Source organism: Scyliorhinus canicula, chromosome 3 (genome assembly GCF_902713615.1).
Source record: "Scyliorhinus canicula chromosome 3, sScyCan1.1, whole genome shotgun sequence".
In the NCBI taxonomy this organism is placed as follows: domain Eukaryota; kingdom Metazoa; phylum Chordata; class Chondrichthyes; order Carcharhiniformes; family Scyliorhinidae; genus Scyliorhinus; species Scyliorhinus canicula.
Window position 1 is genome coordinate 93,158,370 of NC_052148.1, and position 14,944 is coordinate 93,173,313.

The 14,944-nt window shown below is 43.0% G+C and overlaps 1 protein-coding gene across 1 annotated transcript in view; it reads right to left on the minus strand.

Moving 5' to 3' along the window:
• LOC119962800 (chondroitin sulfate proteoglycan 4-like) overlaps positions 1 to 14,944 on the minus strand; it is a 147,776-nt gene that overhangs the window by 93,117 nt on the left and 39,715 nt on the right. The window contains exons 4-6 of the mRNA XM_038790894.1: positions 13,416 to 13,889; positions 13,124 to 13,300; positions 2,329 to 2,527 (exon numbers count right to left, since the gene is read on the minus strand). Of these exons, the coding sequence (XP_038646822.1) occupies positions 2,329 to 2,527; positions 13,124 to 13,300; positions 13,416 to 13,889 (850 nt within the window). The remainder of the gene's footprint in view (positions 1 to 2,328; positions 2,528 to 13,123; positions 13,301 to 13,415; positions 13,890 to 14,944) is intronic.

The window sequence follows — 14,944 nt, forward strand, 5'->3', positions numbered from 1 at the left end:
TACAGACAGTGACCCAAGCCGGGAATCGAACCTGGGACCCTGGAGCTGTGAAGCAATTGGGCTATCCACAATGCTACCGTGCTGTCCCAAAATGAAAATTGCTTATTGGCACAAGTAGGCTTCAAATGAAGTTACTGTGAAAAGCCCCTAGTCGCCACATTCCGGCGCCTGTTCGGGTAGGCTGGTACGGGAATTGAACTGTGCTGCTGACCTGCCTTGGTCTGCTTTCAAAGGCAGCGATTTAGCCCTGTGCTAAACCAGCTTGATGTTGTTTGTAGTATACATAAATGATCTGGAGGAAAATGTGGGTGGTCTGATTACTAAGTTTGCGGGTGACATAAAGATTGCTGGAGTTGTTGATAGTGCCGAGGATTTTCAGAGCATACAGCAGGATATAGATAGATTGGAGACTTGGGTACAAAAATGGCAGATGGAGTTTAATCCGGTCAAATGCAAGTTAATGCATTTTGGAAGATCAAATCTAGGTATGAATTATACAGTAAATGGCAGAACCTTTAAGTACATTAACATACAAAGTGGTCTAGGCGTGCAGGTTCACAGTTCCCTAAAAGTGGCAACACAGGTGGCCATGGTGATTAAGAAGGCATATGGAGCCTTCATCAGCTGGGGCATTGAGTGCAGGAGTCGGGAAAGTATGTTGCAGCTATACAAAACATTGGTTAGGCTGCATCTGGAGTATTGCGTGCAGTTCTGGTGAGCATATTATCAGAAGGACATGGAAACATTCTAGAGTGTGAAAAGAAGGTTCACCAGGATGTTGCCTGGTCTCGAGGGTGTTGGCTATGAGGAGAGGTTGAATAAACTAGGATTGTTTTCACTGGAAAGGCGGAGGCTGAGGGGAGACCTGATAGAGGTCTACAAAATTATGAGAGGCATAGACAGGGTGAATAGTCAAAGGATTTTTCCAAGGGTGGAAGTGTCAAGTACAAGGGGGCACAGATTGAAGGTGAGAGAGGAAAAGTTTAAGGGAGATGTGTGGGGTACGTTTTTCATGCAGAGAGTGGTAGGTGTCTGGAATGTGCTGCCAGAGGGTGTGGTGGAAGCAGGCACATTAGCAACATTTAAGAAGCATCTGGATGGGTACATGAATAAGGAGGAAATAGAGGGATACGGACCGAGTAAAGGCAGGTTTTTAAAAAAACTTAGGGCATAATGATCGGCACAGGTTTGGAGGGCCAAAGGACTTATTCCTGTGCTGTACTTTTCTTTGTTCTTTACCTATGTCAGCCAGTATCGTAGAAAGTGGGGCACGGCTTACTTACGTCCTGCCTTGTAATGCTCTTGACGTAGCATAAGCTGCTTCCTTGATGTGCACTCTGACAAAGGAAGGTTCAGACGTGGAGATAACTTCAGCACGTTTATTAAACTATTTACAATTCTCTTACTTAGGTTCGCCTCTACTGTTGATGTTCTATAGCTACTCAGACTGACAAACCAGTCTGCTACAATCCACGTGGTAGGTGTGATATTGAATCAACCCTGTGTCTATACTCACTGAGTGTCTCCACTGGAAAGAGGAAGATCATGTGTGTTGTGTCCTTTATATATGGGTTGGTGTAATGCCCTCCTGTGGTGGTGTCACCTCTGTGTATCGTGAATGCCTCTTGGTCATGTCCTATCTTACTGACCTATTGGTTGAGTGTGTGAATGTCATGTCTCTGGTGCTCCCTCTAGTGTCTAGCTAGTCTACGTGTATTTACATTAACCCCTTGTGTATCTACAGTGATGTATATCACCACACGTCCGACTCTCTAGTCCTTGACTGAAGTCCTCAGGAACGTGCTGCACTGCCCAGTTCTTGCACAACCTGACTCGGAAGATCGGGCGAGAAAGGAGCAGCTAGATTTCCAGGTAGCTAACTCAAGAGTGAAGTGGCAATCCGACTCGGTTTGCCCCTCAGTGGAACTTCAGGCCCTTTGCCATCAATTCCTAATTTTGGATACAATTAGTTATCATTTTTTTAAATGTCCTGGAAATGGAAGTATTACATCTGTTATACTGAATTTCAAACCATTTATTTAATTCCTCAAGTCATCCCTGCATATTTCTGAGTGGTAGCTTCTACATCAATGCTGATAATTCATAGGAATATAGGGATGCAGGCACAGTCCTTATGGCCTCTGCAAAGTTTAGACAAACCGTGATCATATTCAATAGCTGTGTTAACTATATAATACGAATCGGTCTCCAATACCCAAATAGGTATTGTCAAGAATCTCCTCATTTAGCACTCGAACGATGTTTCCCATTAACAGAATTTAACATCTCGAAAACAAACTTGAAAGCTGAACCAACAGGATGACTTACCATTATGAACAAACACAAGTTGACCATTATTTATATGATGTTGGGTGAAGTTGAGGATGTGCTTATTTGGAGAAGACTTAAGAGCAAGGTGACCATTGCTAGGAGGAGTGACAGAGTAGACTAGTTCTCCTGGCGAAGAGTCTTTATCTTCTGCATTCAGATCGTTTTTCGTTATCTCTGTAACTGACCCCACCCAAACCTAAATGGGCAAAAAAAAAAGAGCAACAGTGAAATCATCATTTGCACCCGTTTTTAATGAGTCACCACAGAGTAAAATAAGCTAATATTGTTAAATTGATTAAAGTTGTTACTGAGAAATGTAGTTGATTATCACTCACAATCACAAGTCAGACCACTTTAGTTAAAAAAGTGGCACAATTGAACTATGGTTTACATTTTCTTCTATCCTGAGCATAAACATCATGGTTGTTTATATTGAGCTAAATACAGTGGCTGAATCATTATGACCACTAGCCAATGTTATTTCCTATTTGAGGAATTGTTTTAGTTGCGACTTTATGGTGAACTGCAATTTTCCAAGATGTTTTAGGGACAACGGAATTGCAAGACCAAATTCCTCTCCGTCTTATTACTCTCAAGATGATCCATGTAACAAAACATCTATCCCAATGAATATAGCAGAAAGGTGTAACCAAGTTGACACTGCCTATATGGTTTCTGTGGATTCTGGTGCATTCTCTGAATTAGACGGGGGTCTCTATATAAGAAATTCAAACTTGCATCCAGAAATACAAAGAACACAGACTTAAATGTTGAAATATATTAACACTTTCCTCAAAGAATTCTGCTGTGGCTCTTCTGAAGGAAGTTACACATGATACTGGTTGATAGTGATTTCTGAATAATGCTTCTGTTCACAGAATTGTTACAGCACAGAAGGAGGCCATTCACCATGTCAAGTTTGTGCCAGCTCTCAATTGAAGTGATTTACCTAATGCCACTGCACCCTGTAGCCCTGCACATTCTTCCTTTTCAGATGACAACCCAATTCCCTCTTGAATGCTTCAATTGAACCTCTCTTCACCACACTCTCAAACAGTGAATTCCAGATCCAGTTGGCTTGGTAACACCACGACTAACCAAGCTGGCCAAGTCCTAATGTGCATAGCTGCTAGACTGCGGCAGGTGGTGAAGGAACCAACAGGAGGGAAAAACATACTTGACCTCATCCTCACCAATCCATCTATATCCAAGACAGTATAAGTAGGAGTGACCACGGCACAGCCATTGTGGTGATCAAGTCCCGACGTCACATTGATGACACCCTCTTTTATGTTGTGTAGCACTACCACCTTGCTGAATGGAATAGATTTCAAACAGATCCAGCATCTCAAAACTGGGCATCGATCAGCAGCACGGTAGCATTGTGGTTAGCACAATTGCTTCACAGCTCCAGGGTCCCAGGTTTGATTCCTGGCTTGGGTCACTGTCGTGCGAAGTCTGCACGTTCTCCCCATGTGCGTGTGTGTTTCCTCCGGTAGCTCTGGTTTCCTCCCACAGTCCAAAGATGTGCGGGTTAGGTGGATTGGCCATGCTAAATTGTCCTTAGTGTCCAGAATTGCCCTAAGTGTTGGGTGGGGTTACTGGGTAATGGGGATAGGGTGGAGGTAGGGTGCTCTTGCCAGGAGCCGGTGCAGACTCGATGGGCCAAAGGGCCTCCTTCCGCACTGTAAATTCTATGATTCTATGAATTGTATACCACAATACGTAACTGCATAGCCTGGCATATCCCCCACTTTAACATTATCAAACCAGTGGACAAGCCTTAGTTCAATGAAGAGCAAGACAGGAGCAAAATGGGTGTCAGCTTGATGAAGCTACAAGACAGGACTACTTGTGTGCCAAACAGTGAAAGCAAAATGCAATAGACAGAGCTAAATGTTCTCGCAACCAACGGATAATTTCTAAGCTTTGCAGTCCTGTTGCATCCAGTCATGAATGGGAGTGAACAATTAAAAAACTAAAAGGAGGCGGCTGCTCCACAAATACCTCCACCTTCAAAGATGGGGAGCTCAGCAGATCAGTGTAAAAGGTATGGGTTGAAGCATTTGGAACATTCTTCAGCCAGAAGTGCTGAGTGGATGATCCACTCGGTCTCCTCCGGAGCTCCCCGGGATCACCAATGCCAGTCTTCAGCCAATTCAATTCACTACACGTGATATAAAGAAATGGCTGAAGGCACTGGATATTGCAAAGGCCATGTGCCCTGACAATATTCCGGCTATAGTACTGAAGACTTGTGCTTCAGAACCAGCTGTTCCCTTAGCCAAGTTGTTCTGGTAAAACCACGATGCTGGCATCGATCCGGCAATGTGGAAATTTGCCAAGATATATCCTGCACACAAGAGCATCTGAAATCCAACCCAACCAACTACCGCTGTATGGCATTAAGGAGCCAGAGCAAAACTGGAGTCAATGGGAATCAGGTGACAACTCTGCGCACAACAGAAGATGGCGGTGATGGATGGAGATCAATTATCTCAGTTCTAGGACATCACTGCAGGAGTTCCTCAGGTTGTGTCCTAGTCCCAACCACCTTCAGCTGCTTCATCAATGGCCTCCCTTCCATCAGAAGGTCAGAAGTGGGGATGTTCACGGATGATTGGACAATGTTCGGCACTATTCCAGACTTCTCAGACACTGAGGCATCTATGACAAATGCACAAGGACTGGAATATACCCAGGTTTGGGCTGACAAGTGGCAAATGACATTCACGCCACACAAATGCCAGGCAATGATCATCTACTACAAGAGAGATTTTAATCATCAATCCATGACATTCAATGGTATTACCATTGCTAAATCCCCCACCAATCTCCTGAGGGTTACCATTGTGCAAAAACTGACTTGGACTCGCCATTCAATTGCAAAAGCAGGTCAGAGGCGAAATATTTTCAGTGAGTAAGTCACCTCCTGACTCACTAAAACCTGCCCATCATCTACAGGGCAATGGTCAGGATTGTGATGGCCCATTGCTAATTGCCGTTGGCCCAACGACTGTTTATATCGCTGTTCCTTCACTATCGCTGGGTCTAAATCTTCGAACTCCTTCCCTCCTTGCACTGTCGGCAATAAATGCTGGTCTAGCCATTGACGCCCATGTCCCAAGAATAAACATTTTTTTAAATCACATGGGCATGTCTGGCCCGTGCTTACAGCCTATGGAGCCTCAACTGCCATGTCCTCATCGCGCTCACCCCTCTCACCATTCTCTTCACATGCAGGATGAGGACACATGCAGCTCCTCCATCTCTCATTGTGTCAAGTCCCTCCTTAGAGTCAGGTTGTATAGAACACAGCAAACCATGATGATGCAGGAGAACTGCTGAGTGTGGGGGTGGGGGAAAGAGAGTACTAGAGTGCAGCACCTTACTGGTCTAAACATCTGAACTGCAGGTTCAGCATGCCAATTGTCTGCTTGACCAAGGAGCGTGTTGCAGAATGAGCAGCCTTGTATCTCGCCTCTGAAGCCCTTTGTGGCCATGGAACAGGCATCATTAGCCATGTATATCTTTTGCAGGTAATCTTTGTCTCCAAGGATGCAGCCCTTGATGTGGTACCTGTGGGTGACTCAAGATGGAAGAGTCTTGGAGGCTCCCAAGCTATGTTGCACAGGCCCGCATAATCTGCATTGGGTGGTTACAGATCAGCGACACATCGAGAGTAATCCGTTTCTGTTGATGAATCGTCGTGGATGTTGCCAAGGAGCTCTTATAGGCGCATGTGTGCAGCCTGAGGCACCCTGTACTGTGGGAATCCAGAGATCACTGGAAATCCCACTGCTCTGACAGGCCGGCTGGTTTCATCCAGGGAGAACTTCTCCTAATTGTGTGCCGTTATGAGAAAGGAGTCGGTCACTTTTCGGGTGCATTCATGAGCAGATGCTAGAGATATTCGGCAGAGGTACGCAGTAGAGCCCTGGAATAAGCTACTGACAAAAATCTTCAGTGCGACTGTCACCATTACAGCCATTGGCAATGGATGGCCTCCCAGTCCCTGCGGAGTCAGATCGTCCCAAGGAATGTGGCTGATGTGAGCCCCTACATGCCTTGTCATGTCAAGGTACCTATGGCACTGTCTCTCGCTCATATGCAGCTACTAGCAGCATCCTTTTTACACCCTTGGTCATGGAATGGGTCTGTGAGCCTCAGCTTCAGGATCTTGAGGGGCTCAGCTGGCACTGGACCATGTTGTTCATGGTGAGGCTCTTCTCTTTGCCCAGCCTGACCGTGACGGGCCCGGCTTCTTTTCCTCAGTTTCCTGATAGCCAGAAAAAAGGCAGCATCACCTCTCCATCCACTGTCCACTCCTGCTTGCCTCTGCGGAAATGCTGAACAAATACATGAGCAAACATAACTCAGCAACAATGACCTTAATCTCACAATCTAAAGAGTAATTGTGAAGTTCTTGGAATCTCCTCATTCCAGCCAATCCATCCGCAGATCATCCCTTGCAGCTATAACACTACCTTACAGATCACGGTACGGCTGCCCCTTCCCCCAGCCCAACAACGCCCCAGGTATGACAGTGCTTTCACAAAGGATCTGAATGAGTGCAAGAAGGTGATATCAGCCCCAGTCTGGGCACTGTCAGACTAAATTCTTTGGATTAGAGCACGTCCCGAGCGTGCACTGTTAATCAAGGAGGCATGCAAAGCCTGAACCTGCCGCCTGTGATATCTAGAGGTCTTTGGGGCATTAGGGATATGCGCTTTGGACGTGGTCCATTTACAGTTGGATCTTTGCACTTTCCTAAGAAATGGACAAAGGCTCACTGGAACCCAATTCAATTAAGGCACCAATCCTAATTTGATTCTCACAAGATGGTGCACAAAACCCTTGAATTGGCAGCAGAGCCATTCTAACATTTCTCAGCTGAGCCATGCTCTACATCAGCTGAAGCAGTAAATTCTATGAAAACCTGCACATCTTTGGACTGTGGGAGGAAACAGGAGTACCCGGAGGAAACCCACGCACACACGGGGAGGATGTGCAGACTCCGCACAGACAGTGACCCAAGCCGGAATCGAACCTGGGACCCTGGAGCTGTGAAGCAATTGTGCTATCCACAATGCTACCGTGCTGCCCTTTCGCTCCACATATGTTGCCTGATTTAGAGTATTTCCAGCATTTGTGTTTTTATGTCAGGTTTCCAGCATCCGCAGTGTATTTGCTTTGGTATCTCAATCTTGTTGGTAAGTTTCCCTACATACGTAGTTTACCATAGAGTGTTCTGATAAAAAGCTGTAATATAAATGAAAATTCTTGAATTTTAATGAGTAATGTACAATCTGTTCCTCTTGTATAATATATAATGATCCCCTTGCTTTTTATACAGAACTATTTGCAGAGATATGTTATTCTGCTTTTCCTCAAGGCTTCTAATATACAGATTTAGATTGCTATGATGAAATAAACAACCCAGAACCATAATTGTCCCAGTCTCATTATTACGCAGAATTTATATTCGGTAATGCACTGAGTCAGCACAGGCAGCAGATATAAATGTGCTTTAAATGTCTGTGTTCATTATTGTACTTCCTAACATAACTATAGAAAGAAGCTGTGGTACTGCACCAAAGTGAAAACCTGTAGATACTGGACATCTGAAAAAGGAACCGAAAATGCTGGAAATGCTCAACAGCATATGTGGAGTGGAGCAGTGTTAACATTTAAGGTCGATGACCTTTCATCAAAACTTTCTGATGAAGGGTCATCACAGCCTGAAACATTAACGCTTTCTCTCCACCAATGCTGTCTGACCTGCTGACTGGCATTTTATGTTTCTATCACACTAAATACCGTCACATGGTTCAAATTTCCTACAAACAGTAGTCCTAGGGTACTCCAACTCACAACCTCTTTAGGCCTTCCAACTTTGGTTGAACCCTACCACTTCATGTTCAACAGTGAAAAATTTCTCTCAAGGCAATTCTAATCATCTTTTCAAAAGCTGCCTAACCGTACAGAAAGTAATTTGGAAAGTATTTACATAGAAACATACATAGAAAATAGAAGGAGGCCATTCGGCCCTTCGAGTCTGCTCAACCATTCATTATGACTGACCATCAAGTTCCACATCCTGATCCCGCCTTCTCCCCCATATCCCTTGATCCATTTAGGCTCAAGAGCTATATCTAATTCCTTCCTGAAATTACGCAACGTTTGGGCCTCAACTACTTTCTGTGGTAATAAATTCCACAGATTCACCACTCTCGGGGTAAAGAAATCTCTCCTCACCTCAGTCCTAAAAGGTTTACCCCTTATCCTCAAACTATGACCCCTAGGTCTTGACTCACCCACCATTGGGAACATTCTTTCTGTTAAGATTTTGTAAGTTTCTATGAGATCCCCTCTCACTCTTCTAAATTCCAATTAATATAATCCTAACCGATTTATGTCTCTCTTCATAGGACAGTCCCACCATCCTAGTAATCAGCCTGGTAAACCTTTGCTGCACTTCCTCCATCCTTCCTCAGACAAGGACACCAAAACTACACACATGGCCTCACCAATGTCCTATACATTTGCAATAAGAGATCCCTATTCCTATACTCAAAGCCTCTCGCTATGAAGGCCAACATACCATTTTCTTTCTTTCCTGCCTGCTGTATCTGCGTAGTTACTTTGAGCGACTGATGATCAAGGACACCAAGGTCACGTTGAGTATCCACCACTCTCAATTTACACCCATTCAAATAATAATCTGCCTTCCTATCTTTGCTACCAAAGTGGATAACCTCACATTATCCACGTCATACTCATCTGCCATGCATATGCCCACAGCACAATGGGTGTACCTATAACTCAAAGACTGCAGCAGGTCAAGAAGGCAACTCACCACCACCTTCTGAAGGGCGACTAGTGATGGGCAACAAACGCCGGCCTAACCAGTGACACACACATCCCACAAATTAATTTTTAAAAATCCTCACTCAGCCTGTCCAAATTCTGTTGAAGAAGCTCTGCATCCTCCTCAGTTCACCCTTCCTCCCAACTTTGTATCATCTGCAAATTTGGAAACACTACATTTATTTCCCTTGTCCAAATCAGTAAATATGTGAAAAGTTGGGGTCCTAGGATAGATCCCTGTGGTACTCCACTAGTTACTGCCTGCCAATCAGAAAAAGACCCATTTATTCCAACGGTTTTGCTTCCTGTTTGCTAACCAGCTTTCTATCCATCTTTAGACCCTACCCATAATCCCATGCACTTTAACTTTACATAGTAATCTGCTATGTGAGACCTTGTCGAAAGCCTTCTGAAAGTCTAAATAAACCACATCCAGTGGTTCACCCTGCTCAACACTACTAGTTACATCTTCAAAGAATTCTAGTAGATTTGTAAAGCATGATTTGCCCTTTGTAAATCCATGCTGACTTTGTCCGATTACACCACTGTTTTCCAAATGCTGTGCTATTAAATTGTTGATAATTGACTCCAGAAACTTCCCTACTACCAACGTTAAGCTCACTGGTCTAGAATTCCCTGTTTTCTCTCCACCTTCCTTTTTGAATAGCGGGTTTATGTTAGTTACTCTCCAATCTGTAGAAACCATTCCAGAAACCATTTAGAAAATGACCACCAATAGATCTACTATTGCTAGGGCCACTTTCTTATGTACTCTGGGATGAAGATTATCAGGCCTTGGATATTTATCCGCCTTAAATCCCATTAATTTCCCAAAAATCATTTTATTTACTAATACTAATTTCCTTCAGCTCCTCACTAAAACTTGAGTTTCTCAGAACTTGCGGTACATTATTCATGTATTCCTTTGTCAAGACAGAAGCAAAGTACAAATTTAGTTCCTCAGCCATTTTTTTTGTTCCCTGTAATGAATTCCCCTGTGTCTGACTGTAAGGGGCCTACATTACTTTTTATCAACCCTTTTCTCTTTAGATACATATATAAACTTTTAGTCCATTTTTATGTTCTCCGCTAGCTTACTTTCAAATTGTATTTTCCCCTTCTTAAATCAATCTCTTGGTCCGCCTTAGCTGAATTTTAAACTGTCCCCAATCCTCAGGTCTATGCTTTTTCTTGCTAATTTGTATGCCTCTTCTTTGAATCTAATACTATGTCTAATTTCCCATAGATGATTTGGAGTTGGGGACCAGGGGCAATGTGTCCAAGTTTGCAGATGACACTAAGATGAGTGGTAAATTGAAAAGTGCAGAGGATACTGGAAGTCTGCAGAGGGATTTGGATAGGTTAAGTGAATGGGCTAGGGTCTGGCAGATGGAATACAATGTTGACAAATGTGAGGTTATCCATTTTGGTAGGAATAACAGCAAACGGGATTATTATTTAAACGATAAAATATTAAAGCATGCCGCTGTGCAGAGAGACCTGGGTGTGCTAGTGCATGAGTCACAGAAAGTTGGTTTACAGGTGCAACGGGTGATTAAGAAGGCAAATGGAATTTTGTCCTTCATTGCTAGAGGGATGGAGTTTAAGACTAGGGAGGTTATGATGCAATTGTATAAGGTGTTAGTGAGGCCACACCTGGAGTATTGTGTTCAGTTTTGGTCTCCTTACTTGAGAAAGGACATACTGGCACTGGAGGGTGTGCAGAGGAGATTCACTAGGTTAATCCCAGAGCTGAAGGGGTTGGATTATGAGGAGAGGTTGAGTAGACTGGGACTGTACTCGTTGGAATTTAGAAGGATGAGGGGGGATCTTATAGAAACATTTAAAATTACGAAGGGAATAGATAGGATAGATGCGGGCAGGTTGTTTCCACTGGCGGGTGAAAGCAGAACTAGGGGGCATAGCCTCAAAATAAGGGGAAGTAGATTTAGGACTGAGTTTAGGAGGAACGTCTTCACCCAAAGGGTTGTGAATCTATGAAATTCCTTGCCCAGTGAAGCAGTTGAGGCTCCTTCATTAAATGTTTTTAAGATAAAGATAGAGTTTTTTGAAGAATAAAGGGATTAAGGGTTATGGTGTTCGGGCCAGAAAGTGGAGCTGAGTCCACAAAAGATCTGCCATGATCTCATTGAATGGCGGAGCAGGCTCGAGGGGCCAGATGGCCTACTCCTGCTCCTAGTTCTTATGTAAGCCATGGTTTGGCCACATGTCCCTCTCTACTCTTGTGCCAAATAGGAATGAACAACTTTTGGAGTTCAGCTATTCATTCCTTGAATGCCTGCCACTGCCTGTCCACTGTCCTTCCCTTCAGTAATGCTTTCCAGTCCATCATAGCCAATTCATGCCACATACCATCATAGTTACCTTTATTGAGATTCATCGGCTAACTCACGATCCACCTTGATAAAGAATTCTATCATATTGTGGTCACTCATCCCAAGGGTTCTCTCACAATTAGATTGCCAAATAATCCTTTCTCATTGCACAGACCAAAATGACTGTTCCCTTGTTAATTCCTCAATGTATTGGTCCAGAAAACCATCCCATATACACTCCAGAAATTCCTCCTCTATTGCATTGTGACTAATTTGACTCACCCAATCTATTTGCAGATTAAAGTCACCCATAATCACAGATGTTCCTTTATCACATGCATCTCTGATTTCCTGTCTAGTGCCATTCCCAACATTACCACTGCAGTTTGGTGGTCGTATATCACCCCTACGAATATGTTTTGCCCCTTTATGTTTCTTAACTCTATTCAAGACAGATTCAACATCATCTGTACTGATATCTTTCCTCAATATTCTATCAATATCTTCTGTAGTCAACAATGCAACTCCACCACCTTTTCCTTTCTGTTTGTCCTTCCTTCAAACTGAATAGCTCTCAATGTTTGGTTTCCATCCTTGGTCACGTTGGAGCCATGTCTCTGTAATCCTAATTATATCATATCCTTTCACATCTATCTGCAATTAATTCCCTGAATGTGGAGCCAATGAGAAGCGAGTCTGTAACTCTCAATTCCACTGCAGTTATGAAGACTGTTTCTGGCACCCGCTTGATTGCTTCTCCTCTGAACTTATTGGATGGCAGTGGATGGAGCTAGTTACAGGTCCCTGTAAAACCGGTGAGCTGTCGCAGATTCCTGACTGACATGGCAGCTTGCTGGCAATGAAGTCCAATTTTAGATGAGCTTCAGGTCTCTTTCATGTGTTCCACCCGGTTGTCTAGTTTAGACACCAAAACAAGGCAAATTTCCACCCCACACAGTCTATCATTAGCATAGAACAAATCAAAATTTCACAATGGATTGGCCTACCTACATGATTATAATTCTAGTGTTGGTGTACACATGCACTCAGTTGAACAAAAAAGTCACAAATGTTCCAGTTAGCTCAGCCCGTGGGGAGCGGGCCCAACCACGGGTAATCCCCTTGCTTTTCTGAAGCTCTTCAACAAAAAAAACAGAATGAAATCATGCAAAATTCAAATGTTTGAAGAACAAATGCAAAGCCGACCAATTCTGTTACCTATAACTCACCTTCGATTCAGTAACTTTAGGCTTAATATCCATATCTCTTTTCAAGCAACCATCAGCCTTGCCTTCTATTGCTGTTTTGAGCAGTTCCTATATTTCTCCTTGCATTTCTTAATTGCACTAATTCCATGCTCCGCAAGGTTACTTCCATGATCTTCCCATGTGTGATTTTCCACCCCACTCTCATACCTTTTGAATCTGTGGAACCGCTAACCCTCTGTGCTCTCCCGCCACCTTTAGCCTCTTTAAAGCAAGATCAGGGGCATCAGCTAGTAAACTGTTGATTTTTTGTTTGTATTCATTTGGTGTTACTGTGCACGTATTCATCTTATTTACAATATTAAAACACAATTAACTTACTTTGAATATTTTGTTTGCAACGATGGTGGGGGGCTCGTCATTCACTGATGTAATATTAATAAAAATTGTTCTAAGCAAACTCTCTTTTCTCAGTTGGGTATCATTGATCATGATAGAGAAGTTGTCCTGGAGACTCTCGCTGTCATCATGGATGTAATAAATAAATTCCTGTTCAACCTAAAAGATCAAGTCGTAGAAAAAAACAAATCAGTGTTATTATCAATATATACAGATCATGTATACAACGCTACATTGACTTTCCAGAATAAAAATTTAAATATTTTCACATTACCTGTTGTCTGGTAAATGACAGAAGTGGTAGACCAGGGAAACGGGAGTTCTCTATATGTCCGTGCTTTGGTTTTTCAGTTACTGAGTATTCAAAATTAAGCTCTGCAAAGTGTGAACTTGTAACTTTGATAAAGTCCTCGGTCAGTGCCTTTGATGCACCTTCCCTGATAGTAAAGTTATGCACTTCCACCGGGATCAGCTTTGGAATAATATCAATCCGGATTAGAATTCCAGGCAGCTCTACCACTCCGTTAGAAATATCCACAGTAAAGCTGTCCCTCAACTGATTTGCTCTCACTTGCACATACTGAATGCTGCCATCATTCAGATCTTGTTGTGTGAAGTATTGAACTGGTTTATGTTCTGTTCCAACATAATACCCTTCTGCTTCAGCAAAGCGCCGAAGGTAGCCATGAGCTGGTGCAATTTTCACTTTGTAAATGATTTCAGGCGGCAGATTGTCTTCATGCGTCACCTGAAAGAAAACAAAATATAGTCAGAGGTGAACGTGTTCCAATCAGCAACATAGTTTTTCAAGGGAAAAAACTCCTATGTCAGAATTTCTGCAGCTGTTCTCCCAATCATCCAATGTAAATTTGACATAGACCCTGGTGAACTGGCTTTAAGTTACAGCAGGAGATCTGAACACCCCCATGCAAGTCTCAAAAACAACAAACTCACTTGAACAAAGCTAAGCAGGGAAAGATTATTTCCTCTGACTGGCCGGTAAACTTTGAGGGATTATAGATTTAAAAATGCGAGATGAAGTTCCTTTATTTCCAGCATTGTTAAGAGTGTGGATTTCTTTATTGCAGGAAGTTGTTAAGGAAAAGACAATTGTTTCTTTCAATCAAAGTGAAAACAAAGATTTCAAGTAAAGTCCTCTGGCAAAGGCAGACCAGTAAAATGAGTTTTAGGTAGGTCTAACAAAGCTCTGACATAGATATAATTAAATGACAAATGATTTTCTGTGGCCTTATGTGGTCCCAATGCACTCCATTTTAAATGTACTAATGAGGTTGGAAGCAGAAAACCTGAAATCAGAAGATATTTGCTAAGAATTTAGCTTGCAAATTGATCTCCACAAGCTCAACAGTGAAACTGGACATTCACAAAGCAACAGTTGAGACGGGGTCTTAAGGACATTATGCTAATAAAAGTAGGAAACAGAACTTCAAGTTTATTCTACCATTTATTTGTCTTTCTCTTGTGGAACTCTTCAAGTAACAGCAGATGTTTATTGGCCTTGGCTCCCAGTGTTATGAAGCCCTCCCTGTTTATAATGTAAGACACAATCTACAGCATTGTCAAAACAAACAACTTTGCACGCAATTTATGACTTTATTTTCTGCCCATGAGACCTTCTCCACTAGATGGGGAATTTCAGTGCAGGGCAGACATCGCAAAGCCACATGATAGCTGCCGGCAGGGCAAAGAACAAATAATAAAGAACAGGACAGCACAGGAACAGGCCTTTCGGCCCACCAAGCCTGCACCGACCATGCTGCCCGTCTAAACTAAAATATTCTA